Consider the following 18,746-nt stretch of genomic DNA (forward strand, 5'->3'; position numbering starts at 1 on the left):
ACCTGGTAAAGGGCGCCGCCCACCGTCGGTCCGACGATCAGTCCGATGCCGAAGAATGTCTCCAAGGAGGCCTGTGGACAGCCAAACCAGGCAGTTAGTTCAGAAACACGAGTCTCTGACATCTTAGTGAGCTTTCCCGGGCGTCTATAATGGCTCTCCCTTACAAACATCAGCAGTCCCTGCCTGCAATTTGGCCAGTATCACCTCTAACCGCGCTGCTGTACTTACAAACGTGGTCGCCACGTTGTCGGGAAACTCCTTGGCGATTATGGAAAAGCTGGCTGTCAGGAAGCCGGCATTTCCCATCGCCTCTACAATACGGATTGCAAAACTCAGCCCGATGAACAGCCTTGTGTCCTCCACCTTGTCAAGAAACCTGCAAAACAAACAGGGCACGAAGCCGCATAAAAATTGCTCTGATAGTTGGCAGCTCGAGCGGGCTAAGTACCAGCTCGGATGGCTACGTTACAGCTCATAGTGACTTATTTGCGCGGTACATGGGCACTGGACAGTACCTACACATACACGGAAGATATAGGGCCCTGCACGGAAGGCTCGCATAAATCCTGACACGACCAGCTAGGTGGCTATGCAGCGTGTGAAATATGACAAGCCGGAACGGCAGCAGATGGGACATGCCTCTGGTCTACTTAACAATCTGAATCTACATAGTTAACATGAATATATGTTGTTGAGTGCTCTCGCGAGGAACATCTTGTAATATTTTAGAATGATTTGCTGATTGTTTGTCTGACGATGCCCTGTGGGTGAAAATTCACTCAACTTTTATACATCGTATTCGACATTTAACATTTCTATATTCGAGACCAAGATCAGTAACAATCATTCTAGTTAACATCAGTCATCACAACACTCCAAACTGTTATGGACAGCTACGCCATTGCTGGTCGGTAATTTACTGTTACCTGCGCCTAGTACTCTCACCTTGGTCTGTGTCTGCATTTTCTGTGACATACATAACATACGCCCGGCCTGTACATACTCGACCTGCTGATTTTGTTCGGTATGTTGCCAGCAGTCGTGAGCGTGCTGTGTATGACCGGCGCTCGGTACAGCTAGGCATTATCCGTTTGGTTACCGTACAGTACCTATCTGCTCGGTATCCGTACAGTATCTACTCGGCTACCGTACTCGTAGAGTATCTATTCGGTACCCACTCACTCACTACCCGCTCGGTACCCACTCACTACCCGCTCGGTACCCACTCACTACGCTCGGTTACCGTTCAGTATATATCCAGTTACCGTACATTAGCCACTTGGTTACCGTTGAGTACCCACTCGGTTACCGTTCAGTAATTACCGACTCGGTTACCGTTCCGTGTCCGCCCAGTTACCGTTTAGTACGTATTCGTTCGGTTACCGTTCAGTATAGGGGAGAGTGGGGGGAGTTTCTTGCCAGGTTACCAACTATGTTTACAATTTTTAAATGTTATGTTATTTCATAACCGTTAGGAATTTTTATAAGCGTTCTTGTCCATGCATTGCATGGTTATTGTACATGTATTCTACCAATTTTAATGTTTTTTCCCCACTGATAGCTAAGCTGGAATATTTTTGTCTCGGACGGTATGCGCGGGGCAAAGTGGCCGGGGTAAAGTGGCCACCCCCCCCCCCCCCATTGGCCATAAGTAGTTTCCATCTGGATAAAAAAAACATTATTTATATTCAAATGTGTCGTCATGCATTCATCTTGGCCACTTTTCAGTTGGATGAGTTACCAAATAATGCAATTAAATGTAGGGGAGAGCGGGGAGAGTTGTATCATGTCCAAGTTATATCAGGGCGAATTGTGCCAAACTTATCCAATAGATGGCGCTCGTGACACGACCAGCCGACGAGGTTTTCCGGGCGCCATCTTTCTTTGTTCTGTCGTGTGGCTGGGTGGACGCGTCTCGAGGTGAGAGCCGATTTTATGTTTTTTAATGTCATTCTAAAAAAAATAAGTTGCAAGAAAATGTGTGTTTTGGGCATTTAGATGTGCACGACTTTGAAAGATCTCCGTAGCGGTGGTGAGGGTAGGTTCTAAGGCTGCGTGAGTGAAAATGGATTTCTCCAGCTGTCCGCTGTTTTTGAGCACGAGGATGTTTTTCCAAGATGGCGGCGAGGTACATGTTGTATCAGAGCCGGGTGGGGTATGTTGTAACATGTATGTATGTATGTATGTATGTATAGGTATGTTGCTTTTGATCGCGAAAGCTAAGCCCTGGCTCGCGTTTGTATGTAGCTAGTCAATATTCGTTCCATTTCGGCACAATGTGTTGGCTTCTTTGCTCTTAACGGGCTACTTTTGCGTCTAGTCTGTTGAGGTTTCGTTCGTTTGACGTTTCGATGTTTCGTTCGGATTGCATTGACCTAAATTTGGTCTAATAAAAGTGAAGCCTTTGAGCATATACATTGTATTGACCCCATTTAATGTTGTTGTTATGTTCAAAACCAATAGCAAGCACACTCCCTGAAACGTGAAATAGTGATACAAATTACCAGTGGCGTATCCAGGGGGGAGGCCAAGAGGCCATGGCCTCCCCCTTTGGGATCAGATATGCAAGTGGGCCCTTTGGGTCACTTGAACGCAGTGACGTACCCAAGGGGGGCCACGGGTCTAAGGATAACTCAGGGGGACCAGCGTGACGAAGGCGTTCTGGGTCTCCCTGCCTTCATTCCAGTACCAGACAGTACGTCTTTTACTCGGAACAGAAACGAATATTAAAGAGCGATTTCTATCACAGTGACGAACACAGAGGGCCCCTAACTACCTGAGAGCCCCTGGCTACCTGAGGGGACCCCTGGTTACCTGAGGGTCCCCCTGGTCACTTGAAGGGCCCCTGGTTATCTGACGAGCCTCTGGTTATCTGAGGAGCCTCTGGTTATCTGAGGGGCCCCTGATTGTCTGAGAGGTTCCTGGTTGTCTAAGGGACCCCCTGGCTACCCGAGGGGCCCCTGGTCACCTGAGGGGCCCCTGGTTACCTGAGGACCCCTGGTCATGGAACCCCTGTTTACCTGAGGGGCCCCTGGTTACCTGAGGGAACCCTGGTTATCTGAAGGACTCCTGGTAAAGGACCCCTGGTTACCTGAGGGGCTTACCCGAGGGGCCTCTGGTTACCTGAGGGGCCCCTGGTTATCTGAGGGGCCCCTGATTCCCTGGATGGCCCCTGGCCAGTTATCTGTAGAAGCTCTGGTCACCTGAGGGGCCCATGTTTACCCGGGGAGTACCTGGCTATCTGAAGGGCCTCTGCAGTCACATGAAGGCCCTTGGTTGCCCGAGGAGCCCGTGGTATAACCGGCCCCTTATTATCAGAGGGTCCCCTGGTCACGGTAACATGGCGGGCCCCTGATCAATTGAAAAGCCCCTGCAGTCACCTGAGAGGCCCCTGATTACCCGATCACTTGGATTTAATGGCATAGCCAGGGGCGAGGGGACACGTGTCCGTTATATGGTTTAGGGTCCCCTCGGGCCCGAGGGGCCCACCGACGCCTCCAAGGGCCCTATACCAGCGCATCTAACGGCCACTTACTAGCGACTCTGAGGGCCTCTTACCGGCACCTGAGGTTCCCTTGCCGGCCTATGAAGGGCCACTAGTAACGTTCAGGGCCCCATACATGCCTATGACGGCCCCTACCAGCGTCTCTAAGCCCTAAGGCCCCCCACAACGGTGCTTGTGTGCACCCCACACCAGCGCATCTGACGGTCTTTCACAGACACGTCTGAGGGACCAACACCGGCGACTCTGATGGGCTCGCTCGCTTCGCTTCTTCATAAAAGACCGTGCATTTTATGCACATTTCTCAGACAAAATGATACTTTTATCTCATCTGCCAATTTTCCACCTTTTCTCAGGGCTTAGACAGACAGACAGACAGGCAGACAGTGAGACAGACAGATAGAGGGGCCCGTCCGCAAGGGAGACCGGACCCACTGTGCCCAATCGCCCCCATCGAAATGTTCTGGATACGTCACCGCCTGGGTTGACAGTGGCCTCCAGGTAACCCGGGGCCCCTTCGAGAGCAGGTTGCCCCTCCTGGGCGAAATCCTGGGTACGTGCAATGTGCATGCTTGGGTGTCCCAAGATAAACGACCGTCAGAGCCTTATCCGAAGTACTGGCCCAAACTGAAGACAATGTGGAGCCCTCTGAGGCCATTGTGAGGCCCTCTGTGACCAGCGTGGGGCCAGCTGTCATCTGACTTCAGACGCTGGTGCTGGGCCCTCAGAAGCCAGCACGGGGCCTTCATAGGCTGGCGTCGGGCCATTAGAGGTCACTTCGAGGGCCTCGGCAGCCATACTTCAGATCGTATGCATGTTTGAGCCCCCTGAGGTAAGAGTGGCCCTTAGAAGCCGGCGCGGAACCCTCAGAGGGCAGCATGGGCTTCTAGAGACCGGCGTGGGTTCGAGAGCGGTATAGGGCCATCAGACTGACTCAAAGGCTCCCAAGAGCCAGCGTGGGGCCCTGGGAGGTCAGCAATAGTATGGGTCTCCTGAGGCCATTATGGGGCCGGCTGAGGCCAGATTCGTTCACTCTGTTGCCGAAGAGGGGCTTTCAGAGGTCAGAATGAGCCTTCAGAGTTTTTAGATGATTGCCAAGTGTGCCTAAAAAGGCTCCCTCACATGGCGAAAGTGGCAAAGAACCGCACCTGTGCGTGGATTAAGTATGCTACCACTGGGGCCCCTAAGGTAAGGGTGGGGCCCCTTGAGCAGGTTTGGCCTCCCCCTTTTCAAGATCCTGGATACGCCACTGCAAATTACCCCACCATGTGATACAACTCACCCAAGCCATGGGGCAGTTTGTATCAAAAACATTGTTCTATTCGGCACACCGTAGAAGAAAAACTGGTAGAGGTAGCGGAAAAGTTACTCTGCACAAAAAAGCAGAAGAATCAAGGAAGGAGAAAGCATGGAAATAATGAGTTTATCACGGATAGTTACGAGGTTATGGGTCTCGGAGCAAAAACTGATACAACCCACCCCACTCTCCCCTATTTTCATGAAAATACTTTCTTTGTTTACCTACAGGTGAAAGATAATAAATTAAACATCCATCCTCGCTTAAACCTTGCCACCATCAAATACCCTAGTCGTACATGAGTCAACTATTTTGTTTCTCATATCGGGACTTGAGAAGACGCCGGTGGCCGCTTTGCCCCAGGGTATGGGCCAAGCGGCCAATACATACATAAACCTATGCAACTGTATGCATAGGTTTAAAGTTTTGTCAATATCTTCCATATGTGAACGCCTTTGGGAATAAAACGCAGTTGAAATAAAAGGCAACTTAATAGGGATCACATTGGTATGGAAAGAATCTTCCCAAGTTTAAAAAAAAACAAGCGTTGGCATCGTGAGAAGCGTTAGGGTGGCCGCTTTGCCCCACTCTCCCCTACACTAGGTAACCACGCCGCACCTACTCCCCTTTAGCTGGCCCGCCGCGGGAGGGCGCCCTATAGTTGGCACGGCGCTACCATACCATACCATCCCACCGGCTCCCGAGAGCAGCTCACGGCGCTACCATACCATACCATACCATCCCACCGGCTCCCGAGAGCAGCTCACGACGCTACACTGAAAAAAAATTTTACTCACTTTTCTGAGTAATAACTGAGTTGCCATTTTGTCCAATGGTAAAACTCACTCTAAATCCGCGTACTCAGGTAAAACTCAGGGCGGAACGCAGGTAAAACTCGGGAAAAACTCATTGCAAGTGAGTAGCATGTGAGTAACAAAGTGAGTTGCCATTTTGTCCGATGGTAAAACTCAATTAAAACTCAGTAAGTACTCATGCGTAGCTCATGTCCTACTCAGACAACTCAGGCCAAACTCAGGTATTAGTAAGTCATTACTCATGAAAAACTAGGAAGTAACTCACATGTAACTCAGCTGGTACTAATGTATAACTCAGGTGGTAGTACGGCCATAACTCAGTTGGAACTCATCGGTTATTCAGTGAAAACTAGGGCTGTACTCAGGACGTACTCACATCGATAACTCATACGATACTCGGGTGTTACTCAGGCGCCGCCTGAAACGGCTGATCTGATTCGTTTTATATTGGCTCAAGCCAATGTATAGGCGGGCTCGCCGCCCATGATAACAGCTGCTGCATCAGCATTATGCAATATGCATGCATGATGCTGATACAACAGCCACTACCAGGCAGCTAGTCTATATATTGGGATTGGCCAATATATAACGAATCATTGCCCAAAACCAGCATACATATCTGTATTATACCATGCCCGACCAACGTCTAGTCTTGCACTATTCGCCCCAGCCCTCACAAGAAATACGTGTTTGTAGAAACGGTCGCATTGCGCTGTATTTCAATTCTGACACACGCCAAAATGCGTCGGGGGGGGGGGGGATCGACTCCACGTCAGCTCAGCCTCACTCTTTTGCCAGCTTCTCGACCTCAGTCTTCGCGGCTACAGGTGGCTGGCGCTCAGCATTGAATGGTGTGTGGAGCACATGGATACACACAAACCACAGCGTGTTTCGCACTTTGTGCGCCGTTTGTTGACTGAGCACAAAGTGTGCCGTCGCCCACAGCAAAAGACTTCCTTCCAAACCATGGATCCCCACAAGACTTCCGTTCGCCCCACGATGAGGCGGCACCGTTCGTTTCCTTCGGACTTGTTATGATAGGGGTGATCCAAATTTTCGTCACCCGTGTACGCCACCACTGACGCCTTCTCCGCCAAGATGCAGAGAGGAGGCTCAATGGGCCGTTCCCTGAAAACACAATAAAAAAGTCAGATTTTCTTTTGCCAGTAAGAGAAACGGAAGTTATAGGGCATGCAAGTTGATTGAAATATCAAAAGTTATCAAGTTACTTCAGCTCAAAATTAATGTTAAACCGCGCCGTGCTGGTGCTCTGAGTTTACCGTGATGTACTGGGGGGGGGGGGGAGGGGGTCGTATTCACGTCCCCTCTTCTAACTCGGCTGTTGAGTGTTGGGCCACGTAGCGACACGCAGTAAGCGGCATTCGAAAAAGCATAAAAGATATTTAAGGAAATACTTGGGTAATATTTAAGGTCAAGTCAAGTGCCAGGTCACCAGAGGTCAGGAAAGGCCAAATTTTGCTTATTTCAATATTTTCGAAAAACTGGTGCTTAACTCGGAACCAAAAGAGCTGCCCGCGGAAAAATGCAGTCAAAAGCCCTTTCGACTTTTTTTTTTGCTGGCGTTTGATCTCAGATTTGACCTCAGGTCAACAATTAAGCCTCCAGAGAGCAAAAACTCTAAAAAAGCCGTTTTTACCAAAATGTTTTCTGTAATATTTTCCACTCAAGCGTTACGACATTTATTTTGCCGTTAGCATAGTGTTCCTCTCGTCGGGACCAATGAACTATTATTAGACCTTGAAAGGCCATTTTTAAAACTTGACCTCAGGTTGACCTGACCAGGTCATGTTGCATATCAGTCGATCCAAACCGTCAAGCTGAACTCATATGAGGTGTTTTATTGCACTAGCAAATATATTTTATACATGCCGTAAGGTTGATACTTGAGACATGGGTGATGGGACAGTATCAAAAACGCTATAAAATGAAATCCGTTCGATATTTTTTGTTGTTGTTGACATTTTACCTCAAACTGGTGTGAAATCGAGCGGTGAATTCCCTGAGCGAAAATGACAAAAATATCGAACGGTTTCCATGGCACGTTGCGAACGGTGCGATCGTCAGCGACCATTGAAATTTTTCTGATGTTAAGTCATTTGACGTGACCTGACCTTGAACGACCTGGGTCTAAAATTTCTTCATATGCAGAAAAAATGTATGAGCAGGTGTGCCGAAAATGGTGGCGCTGCGCGCCGCCGTTCTTAGATATTCGCGAAAAACCTGAGGGGGCGGGGGGGGGGGGGGGAGGGCCCAGCACAGCGCGGGTCAAGGTGGGATGGTCACCTTAACAGACGGGTTTTAGTCTCGCAAAACACTTCCATGGGCGTCCAATATTAAAATCAGCTTGAAACAATCACATAAAATGTGTTACACTTAACAGTAATGGAAATAACTATGTCACGTTTTTAATTATTCATGGGTTAATTATGTCACGTTCAAACGCGTCTCGCCGCGGTATCTAATAATCTAATATGTAAGAAAGGTTGAAAATGCTCGCTGAAATCGAATAGTGTACGAAAATATGTGTGTAGGCATTAAAAAAAAAAACAGTCGGGAAAAAATAATAACAGTCGGAAAAATAATAAGCACAAACGAGACAAAAGAATCTTAAACGGTTCAGCGAGCGGAATTAAGACCATGGGCTCCACCACCGGGAGGGAAGGGTACGGGGGACGTGTCCCCCAATATTTTACATTTTTAACATTGTGCCTATGGGTGCTGCATGGAAAGAATCGACTTCAAACAACCTTCGCCCCCCCCCCCCAAAAAAAAACATCGGGTCGTGACGGAGTTCTTGTTTAAAGAAGTAAAAAGGGTCAAATGAACGTTCTTTTAGGATAAGGACAACATTATCCCACAAACATTTTTTTTTTCAATTTAAATATAGCATAACTCACCTCTTCTTTTTCGAACTATGCCGGGTAGGTATCCCTCAGTTTCTCGATCGATCTGCTCCGCCGTTCACGGTTGGCACCGACCTCCTGACGCCGGCGGGGAATATCTGCTGTTCCATCAGTTCACCTCCCTGTTCTCCGCGGCGCATGCGATTGATAAAAGCTTCATCGACAATCACCGAGTTCTTCACAGATAACCTACCCATCCTTCGCTGCACGCCTTCCCCAATCCCCGCTCCTGCACTCTCCTGCACAATTTCACAATAGCCTCAACAATTCAACGTGAACTACGCGAGTCACCGCGCCACAACGGACTGAAGCGCGCGCCGCGGTTTTCGAACGCAACGGCTATAATACTCATCACGCGAACTCACGCATCACGCAGGAAACTCACCCTGCCGCGCATGCGCGCATCTTCAAGCCGGGGGTACCTCACGCACAACTGCACGTGAATTCGCGAGAACTCATGCATTGCGCAGGAAACTAGATTCAAGATACCTATAAGAAACAGGTAGGTCCGATGTTTTGAGTAAAGCCCAGTAAAGCCCTGGTGACGTCACTGACATTTCTTATATGGAGAATTTCGCCCATAAGGAAAATATTTTACATACGAAAATTTGTATTTCATTAGGAAAAAATACATTCTATCAATTTCATCATGAAACTTATATAATTTAATTAAAAAACTTGAAATCCTTTGAGTGCTTGTCCCAACCCTTGCTATACCTTTGGTCACGTGACTTCCATGATAAACTTTGCGTTTTGCAATGTTATGACTTAAACAGAAGCAATAAATGTTACAAGCGTATTATTTATGATGTTTTAGGCAGCAATCGTGTAATAACATCCTTGAATTATATACATTCTGCTTAAAAGAGGTCACGTGATGTTACCAGATTGTGCTCGGACAGCATTTTCTTAAACTTCGATTTTGAGTACTTTTTACCTTCATTGAGTCCTAATAACGGACGTTTTTAGTTATGAAATGAAGCAATGAATCTATTGAGGGCAAAATTTAATCATTTTTGCACTTTCAAGCCGGGCTATCCTGGCATGAACTTCGGCCGGTTTGTGTGTGAAGCCTATGGTGAAGGGAAAACTTCACGCCCGGCTGACGTCACAGACCTCGGCTACCAAATCGTGTCCGGTGGGGGTCGACTAGATTTGCCCAAGCAAAACTCATTTCCGACTCAGTTCGAATTCACGAAACTAAGCACTCAGAACTCACGCATAACGAAGTCACCCTGGTGATGTGAGTTAGATCAGCCAATGAGTGAGCACCACTATCGTATTCACTAAGTTTCTTCATGAGTTATTACTGAGTAATGCCTGGCCTGAGTAAAAAAAATTTTCAGTGTACCATACCATACCATACCATCCCACCGGCTCCCGAGAGCAGCTCACGGCGCTACCATACCATACCATCCCACCGGCTCCCGAGAGCAGCTCACGGCGCTACCATACCTACCATACCATACCACATCACCGGATCCCGAGAGCAGCACACGGGTCTACATACCATACCATACCATACCATCCCACCGGCTCCCGAGGGCAGAGGTCCATGCACAAGCTGTGTTTATCTTATACAAAAAGCCATCGCACCACGACGGGTGGAGTCGGTATATAGCACCACTCGGGGTGGCGGCAGTCCGGCGGTACGGGGGAGGAGGGGGAAGGGCAACACCACCTATTTGCCGGATCTATCAGATTGTTAAACGCTATTGTCTTACATGGAAATAAATCTATTGTGTATGCATGCATGTACAGCGAATTTTGTGAATAGCAGATCTTAAGAAATTGCAGTTTGGTGCAGATTTGTTCAAAGTTCGGCATCAGCCAGATACTCTGTCGTAAAAACGCCTGCTATCGAATAATGCATTATAGCCTGGTAATATTAGGTTATGGCACATTCCCCTTCCGCCCCCGGCACCGATGGACTTTGCTAATCCCCTATACCCCCCCCCCCCCCCAACGGTTACTACCGACTGTGCTGCCGGCAAATAAGCAACTTGTGCAAACTGCTGTTAAACTGCTTAAAATCAGCTATGAACCTAATTTGACCAAATCGCACCAAATGTGATCCAAATGTGTGTCAGATATCTGTCGTGAAAACAGCTGAACAAATAGATTAGTAAACCTTCATCCGTCAGAGGTAGGTAATTGATGGACCTTAACCCGCGCCCGCTGGGCAGAATCTGCCCCTTCCCGTTTTTCGCTAATTACTTCTAAACGCGATACGCCAGCGACGTCAAACTTTCAGTACCTTATTATACATCAATTTAACAAGTTCCCTGAAAATTTGAGCGAAATCCGTCGGATTTTTTTTTTTAAGAAAATGATGTTTAAACGCCATTTTCGCCTAAAAAACGGCTGAACTTGAAACGCCGCTAACATCTTCATTTTTAAAGGATTCAAGACGTAACAAAAAGGGTAGATGTGATTTTACCTTGTCTATCAAATGGCTATCTCGGGTTTTGAAAATTCTGGATTTTGGCTCAAATTTTTCAAAAAGCTGACTTTTTTAGAAATAATTATGAAATCCAAAATTTTGAATATATATAAAAAAAAACGGAATATTCTTTGTCAGAAAAGTGGTCTATGTACACCTACATACCAGTTTTTAGAATAATCGGTTCAAAAATGTGGGAGTTATTCAAACTTTTATGACGTCCCGACTCACAATTTTTTGATAAATTTATTTTTGGAAATTCTAGACCTCGTAGGGGAACAAAAATAAAACCATTCGATTTGCCGTGAAAAACTGCATCAGATAGACACCTTGTTAGGTCTAAACACTAGCTTCAAAATTGTGTATTGTGACAATAGGTTGGTAGCTCTCTGAGATCTCAGGGGTGGGATGCCCCTCCCCCGTCCCTCTGCGGTGACAGGGTGCGCTAGCGTGGCGCAGGTTGACAACGGTTTGAGGTCGGGAAGTTGTGTGGGTTTTGTGGAGATAGGGGAGAGCGGGGTCAAATGTAACACGGGGCAATTGTAACAGTGCTAATAATTAGATAAATAAAATATTATTATATTAGATAAATAAAATATTACCAGTGCTAATAATTCATAAACTTACCAATAGAATGAGCTGATGTTCAGACCGAAAATGCGTAATTCTATGCAGCCTTTCCCAACGGAGTTTGAAGCGAAAGTGCCGGGTATGTCGATGGCTGTGCACAGTAATGTGTTTTTGAGAGCATTTTGTAGATTTTCATGCCGTTATATTTGATAAGCTCATTCCCGCGATTGAAAAGATATCGACTTCAGACTTTGTGTAAGCGTTGGCAGGCTTGTTGTCGATAAATTGAAAGCATGAAATGCTGCCTACATGCAACATCTTTTTGCACCAGTTTCGTCTAAAATATGTCAAGGCGCGACGGGGACAATTGTAACATTTTTGCAGGGGTCAAATGTAACAGGTTATAGGTCAGTGGCCATTATGTCAAAGTCGTCAAATTTTCAAGGGAGATGAAACATTGCTAGAATTAAGAGAACTGTAAGTTTTGTCGCAATCGGCAGCTTTTTACGCGATTTATTTGCGAAAAACCAAGGGAGAGGAGGTCCATCCAACCCCTGTATAAGTGCGAGGTTTTATGCCTTTTTCCTGAGAAGAACCGTCCCTACCAAGTCTGGGAAGATGAACAAGTGTTCAATACTTTTGTTAAATCAAAGTTTTGGAAAAAAATTGTGTTGCTGTAGCCTGTAAATGAACATGTTACAATTGTCCCCGGGTGGTGTTACTTTTGACCCCGTATCTGGGGTGAATTGTAACAGCTGAATTGACTTTTTCGAACAACAATTTTGACCCAAAAAAGAAGTTATTTCGGAAATGTCTTAACTGCATTTTAAAGACAAAACATCATAGTTTCTGAAAATAAAAGAAAGAGCTTTATAGCTGCAAACGTATTTGCACCAGATGATAAAATGCAAAAAATGTTACAATTGACCCCGTTCTCCCTACTCACCCGAACAATATCGAGCAGGACGCTGTAGTAAATATACCGGCATTGAAGACAAACTTTGGTCCCAATTTGTTCAACTGTGGAGAACGAGCGAGTGGGGATTAGTGTTTAAAACACACTACTTCAATACTTATAACAATGAGCATCACCATCTTAAGTTCATCGCCAAACATTCATTGCTCACAGCAAGGGTGAGGAAGCTTTCACATAATGCAATTTAATAGGAAAAAATGACCTGATTGCACCATTGAAATAAGATGAGCTAAAATTATTGTCAAGTCGACTCTGAGATAGGTTAACGTTTTCTGTGAAAAGCCAAAGAAAGCTTACGTTAACTCCACTGCCGATGATGTGCTAGCTGCTTTGAGAGCTGCCGCGCGGCGCAGGGAGGACGAGGCTCACTCACGTATTTTCCGTAGATGGGGCTGACGATGAACACCGTCAGCTCGAACACACCGAACACGAACCCGTACTGGGTGGCCGTGGCGCCCTTCTTCTCGGCCTGCCAGCGACCAGCGACACGGGGTCAGACCAGTGACACCGGGTCAGACCAGCGACACCGGGTCAGACCAGCCACTCCGGGTCAGACCAGCGACTCCGGGTCAGACCAGTGACACGGGGTCAGACCAGCGACACCGGGTCAGACCAGTGACACCGGGTCCGGGTCAGACCAGCGACACCGGGTCAGACCAGTGACACCGGGTCACAGCGACACCGGGTCACAGAGACACCGGGTCACAGCGACACCGGGTCACAGAGACACCGGGTCACAGTTACACCGGGTCAGACCAGTGACACCGGGTCAGACCAGCGACACCGGGTCACAGAGACACCCGGTCAGACCAGCGACACCGGGTCACAGTGACACCGGGTCAGACCAGTGACACCGGGTCACAGCGACACCGGGTCAGACCAGTGACACCGGGTCTGAGAGCTGCGACTTAAAGGTAGTGTGCCAGCTTTCCTGGACCGTATGGAGTTAATGGCCCAGATAAGGAGAACCGGATTTTTAGAACTTATCCATACCTTCAAAACTCATGGAAACGTCTTAAATTCTTCAAATTTTGAGTACCCCAGTGCGAAATTCGCCCCGACGGATTGTCGGTCGTACCCCAACCACATTTCACACCACTATGAACAATAAATGCACACACTGAAATCGCTATTACCGATAGGCTCATCCAATCGAGTTTCGATAAACCCGTTCATCATCATCTCCTGCGGTTTCGAACACGCCTGTTAGGTGGTGCGGTAGACCGCGCCCAAAGCCAGGGCCCCGGTAACGTGAGGTAGCCGAGTCGGAGCAGCGTGCGCTGACCCAAGCCAGGGCCGCGCGTCCTCCCGGTGTCATGTGATAGCCCGGGGATGCCCGGGGATGCGGTAGACCGCGCCCAAAGCCGCGACCCCGGCTTGGGTCAGCGCACGCTGCCCCGACTCGGCTACCTCACGTTACCGGGGCCCTGGCTTTGGGCGCGGCGCGGCTTCTGCTCATATACTTTGTGGTGCGGTGGTGGTGCGTCGGGCCGCGCGCTCTGTCTTCGGCCAAGAAAAATGCGTCAGCTGATCATTGTCATTTCTGTCACTTGCGTGTGGTGAAATGGGGTCATAACTTAAGAGACGGCTTTTTCATATCAATTATTTTACATAAAATCATATTTCAAACCATAAATAATGTTCGACAGCCAAATAAAAGAAACAATACCAATACAGGCTTACAATTTAAGGTTCGACATTGTGTTGTCTACGATTAGACAGCTGATAACTCATTCCCGTACATCGTAACTCTATAATGACCTTTGCTTATTGTCACATGTGCGCCGCATTCGCGATTGTTGCCGACGCCTGTTTGCAGATCAGCCCACTACAGTTATTATACATATCGAAAAACCGATAAACTTTTAGGCGAAAAAGGCACTATTTCAGGCCCATTTTTGATTTTTTTGCTATATTAGGTAAAAACAGAAGCTTCTTATCTTAGGAAAAATAAAATGGGAAATCATTGGAAGGTGGCACACTACCTTTAAGGTCGCCGTCCCCGTGGCGCGCACATTTGCGCTCTGAAAATACGTGTAGCTTTGGAGGCTATGGGCTGAGGGCGCTGACTGCGCGATGAAGCTGAAAAGCACGAGCAGCTGATGGTTCGGCGGCGGCTCGGCGCCCATCGCGCGCGCTGACGGGTTGAAATAGATCAACTTTTCAGCGCGTATTAGGTGCTGAGCGCGCTGAAGCAGGGCTTAACCAGCGGATGCCAGCTTAATACATTAGTGAGCTTTCACAATAGCCGTTCTCACGATGGGACACCTGACGAATGCATCTTATTTGACCAAATCTGCACCAAATCTCTTTTATAGCAAACATCTTCATAGCATGAATTACATAAGTTCAGTGTTTTAATCAAAAATGATAACTGATAATTTGAAAAATGAGGTCTATAAGCATCTGTGCAACCCAAACGAACAATTTTTAAGTAACACAATGAACCTAATTTGGCCAAACATACGTCAAATCTGCACCTATTATGCACCTAAAACAAGATTGAAATACTAAATACCAATTTGTTCGATATCGGTATCCGATTGACATCTTTAGTAAGTCAGTGGCTGTCAGTGACAGTCAGCGGTAGTCAGTCACCGGTAGTCAGTCAGCGGTACTCAGTCAGCGGTGTCCGGTACTCAGTCAGCGGTACTCAGTCAGCGGTACTCAGTCACCGGTAGTCAGTCACCGGTATAGTCAGTCACCGGTATAGTCAGTCAGCGGTGTCCGGTACTCAGTCAGCGGTACTCAGTTAGCGGTACTCAGTCAGCGGTTCTCAGTCACCGGTAGTCAGTCACCGGTATAGTCAGTCACCGGTACTCAGTCAGCGGTACTCAGTCACCGGTACTCAGTCAGCGGTACTCTGTCAGCGGTACTCAGTCAGCGGTAGTCAGTCAGCGGTTGTCAGTCAGCGGTAGTCAGTCAGCGGTACTCAGTCAGCGGTACTCAGTCAGCGGTGTCCGGTACTCAGTCAGCGGTGTCCGGTACTCAGTCAGCGGTGTCCGGTACTCAGTCAGCGGTAGTCAGTCAGCGGTACTCAGTCAGCGGTGTCCGGTACTCAGTCAGCGGTACTCAGTCACCGGTACTCTGTCAGCGGTGTCCGGCACTCAGTCAGCGGTACTCAGTCACCGGTAGTCAGTCAGCGGTACTCAGTTACTGGTACTCAGTCAGCGGTAGTCAGTCAGCGGTACTCAGTCACCGGTAGTCAGTCAGCGGTACTCAGTCACCGGTAGTCAGTCAGCGGTACTCAGTCAGCGGTACTCAGTCAGCGGTGTCCGGTAGTCAGTCAGCGGTGTCCGGTACTCAGTCAGCGCTACTCAGTCAGCGGTACTTAGTCAGCGGTAGTCAGTCAGCGGTAGTCAGTCAGCGGTAGTCAGTCAGCGGTACTCAGTCAGCGGTACTCAGTCACCGGTACTCAGTCAGTGGTACTCAGTCAGCGGTACTCAGTCAGCGGTACTCAGTCAGCGGTACTCATTCAGCGGTACTCAGTCACCGGTAGTCAGTCAGCGGTACTCAGTCAGCGGTACTCAGTCAGCGGTACTCAGTCAGCGGCACTCAGTCAGCGGTACTCAGCGGTACTCAGTCAGCGGTGTCCGGTACTCAGTCAGCGGTAGTCACCTCGTGTGGGTAGAAGGGCGCCTGTAGTGACACGCAGACCGCCGAGCAAAAGTCGGCCAGGCTGAAGACGAACAGCGTCACCCACTGCTGCCGCGAGAAGCCTTTGTCGCCCATGGCCGCTCTGTCGCTCTGCGCCGCCGCTCAGCTCCGCCGCTCTGCCGCTCAGCTCCGCCGCTCAGCTCCGCCGCTCTGCCGCTCAGCTCCGCCGCTCTGCCGCTCAGCTCCGCGCCTGTGGACGCGCCGGGTGCGTGAGACGGTGACCGACGGTGAATATTGAAACTGAGCCTGAGCGCTAGGTGGCATTTATCGAAAGTCGGAGACATGCCTTCCATGCATAGTGTGCATACCAAACTCCATCTGGTCACCCAGTCGCTGACAGCTTAAGCGATCCTCATTTGGTGACGCTTATATGGAAATTTCACCCAGCCTGGTGATTAAACCTCGCCCCACTGGAGGAGGGAGCCGTGGAATCTGCCCCGCATCTCGCGTTTCGCCAGTATAGTTTCTAAGGGCGTTAAGTGCGCAACGTCAGACTTTCAGTACCTTAGGTATCATATGTTCACCAGTTTGACCTTTTTTTTTAAATAAATTTAGCTCGAATGTTTGAATGGACGGATTGACAGAGCCGGAGCCCACACTAAGCAGAGCTTGTTGCGTAGACCCCGACCCCTACCGTCCGATCGCGCAATTCCGGGTAACGGGAGAATTTAGATGCCAAATTTTAACGTGCCCTTCAAAGCCGGACACGGCCTGTCCCACTCAACTGACTTCAACTGGCTGCGGCTGCTCCCACCAACCGCAGACCATCCCCGTCAGGAGTCTCAAATATCGAGCGCCGGAGCGTCTCGAACCCGGGCTCTCACTACCGATGCTCTACCAACTGAGCTACGGGACAGGCAAAACATTTGCCTGAACATTTGAACGAAATCCGTTGTTATTTTTAAGAAAATGACGTTTTAGTGACGTCTTGTCACGCAATTGTAGCTAGAAAAACTACAAAATCGTAAACGCCTCTAACATTTCCAGTTTTTTTTTTTACAAACATTTTTAACAAACTTTTTTTACAAACTTCAACCAGATTTCGATTTTTTCTACTTTTGGGTCATTTTCCTGACCTGAAAAATCAACCAGTGACCTATACCCTTAAATTTGGGTATCGTCCGCCTCCTGACGTCCGTCGCGGGCAGCACGCTTTCTTTTTCCGCGCAGCTCTAGCTCGATCAGGGGACGGACGGCAGTGTCCAACGACCCCCTCCCCCTCCCCCGCACGTTAGACGCTGTAAAAAGGCCAATACGGGTATCGAGGGTTATTTCTTTAGCTGATGCAGCCTCTGGTTTTATCTTTAACTAGATCTAAGAAGTGTATCGCTTTATTATAATACACCAGTAAGTAGGTGTGTATTTACATATCGGGTGGCCCGAAAAAGACGCTTCAAGGTTTTAAGTCATAAATATCTAAAATATCAGTCTTAAAACTACAAAAGTTTGTTTAGGTATATCAGAGTTTGGCATACCTATAGTGATGCCCAGCCCCCTCCAAAGTCATATGGCAGCATGGGCGTGACTTTTCCTACTAGCCCATAGGGTTGCGTGTTAAAATGCGACTTTTCGCGCTCGATTTTCAAGGTTCCGTAGTGTGGGCATCCACATACAAAGTATGTCAAAAGATAGCTACAACATTTTTATTTCCATTTTTGGGACGAAAAGTTCAAGCCCATCCAACCGTTTTCGAGATATTCGTCTATATATGACCCCATGTTTTTGATACATCGGAAGGTCCTGTGTTCGAATCTCGGACAGATCGAAACTTTTATCGTTAATGTGCGGCAAACCATTGCTGCAAAGTAAAGTAGGGGTGAGCGCGCTGGTGATGGAGGGTTGTAAGTTGGCATACCTGACCTTTGATTCAAGCCGGATTTTGTGACACCAACCTCATTTTCAGGTCAGGTCAGGTCACTGACCTATGACGTCATAAGTGAACCTCTGCACGGTCTAAAAAACGTCGTAACATAGCAACTCCATCAATTCAAGGAGATCTATCACAGGTAGATGAAACTTACAGAACTTATCAAACTCCCTTATTCTCAAAAGTCGTTAACTTCGGATTTCCCCTAAGGGTCACCTAACGTCAGGTCGGTCAGGTGATCTGGCCATTATAAGCCGATGGGGGGGGGGTATAGAGACAGCTATTTTGGCGCTGACAGTGATCTTAGACGGAAAAGACACAAATAGACTCAGAAAGACCTGCCGAATTGAATAACGTGCAACTTGACCTCATCATGAGGTAATGACCTGACCTGACCTTGGACGGAGGTCAACATCCTAAATTGACCTCACCCATACAAAAAGCATATCATTCGACGTGACTGAGCATCACGAACACGATGGTGTCAAAATTGCAGCTCTGATACCATTTTAGGCGACTACCGAACAATCCACTTCCTGGTATGCCAATGCTTTTATTATCTAAAGACGATGAACACTGAACATTCTCATATATGCAAACATGCCACTTTGGGTTACAGAGTAAGTGGTTCCCAATCGTACTTACTACACGTTCCACACATCACACTAGCGCTCGTAATTGCAATGCAAATAAGC

General features: G+C 48.0%; 1 protein-coding gene across 3 annotated transcripts in view; it reads right to left on the bottom strand.

Moving 5' to 3' along the window:
* LOC122369861 (MFS-type transporter SLC18B1-like) overlaps positions 1-18,746 on the bottom strand; it is a 43,389-nt gene that overhangs the window by 11,818 nt on the left and 12,825 nt on the right. For all 3 annotated transcript variants that reach the window (XM_043344951.1, XM_043344953.1, XM_043344952.1), the window contains 5 exons: positions 16,146-16,374; positions 12,901-12,996; positions 12,498-12,571; positions 229-376; positions 3-71 (listed from right to left, as the gene is read on the bottom strand). In XM_043344951.1, coding sequence (XP_043200886.1) covers positions 3-71; positions 229-376; positions 12,498-12,571; positions 12,901-12,996; positions 16,146-16,259 — 501 coding nt within the window. In that variant the 5' untranslated portion in view covers positions 16,260-16,374. The remainder of the gene's footprint in view (positions 1-2; positions 72-228; positions 377-12,497; positions 12,572-12,900; positions 12,997-16,145; positions 16,375-18,746) is intronic.

This window comes from Amphibalanus amphitrite, unplaced genomic scaffold (assembly GCF_019059575.1).
Source record: "Amphibalanus amphitrite isolate SeventyFive unplaced genomic scaffold, NRLGWU_Aamphi_draft 001080F_arrow, whole genome shotgun sequence".
Lineage (NCBI taxonomy): Eukaryota > Metazoa > Arthropoda > Thecostraca > Balanomorpha > Balanidae > Amphibalanus > Amphibalanus amphitrite.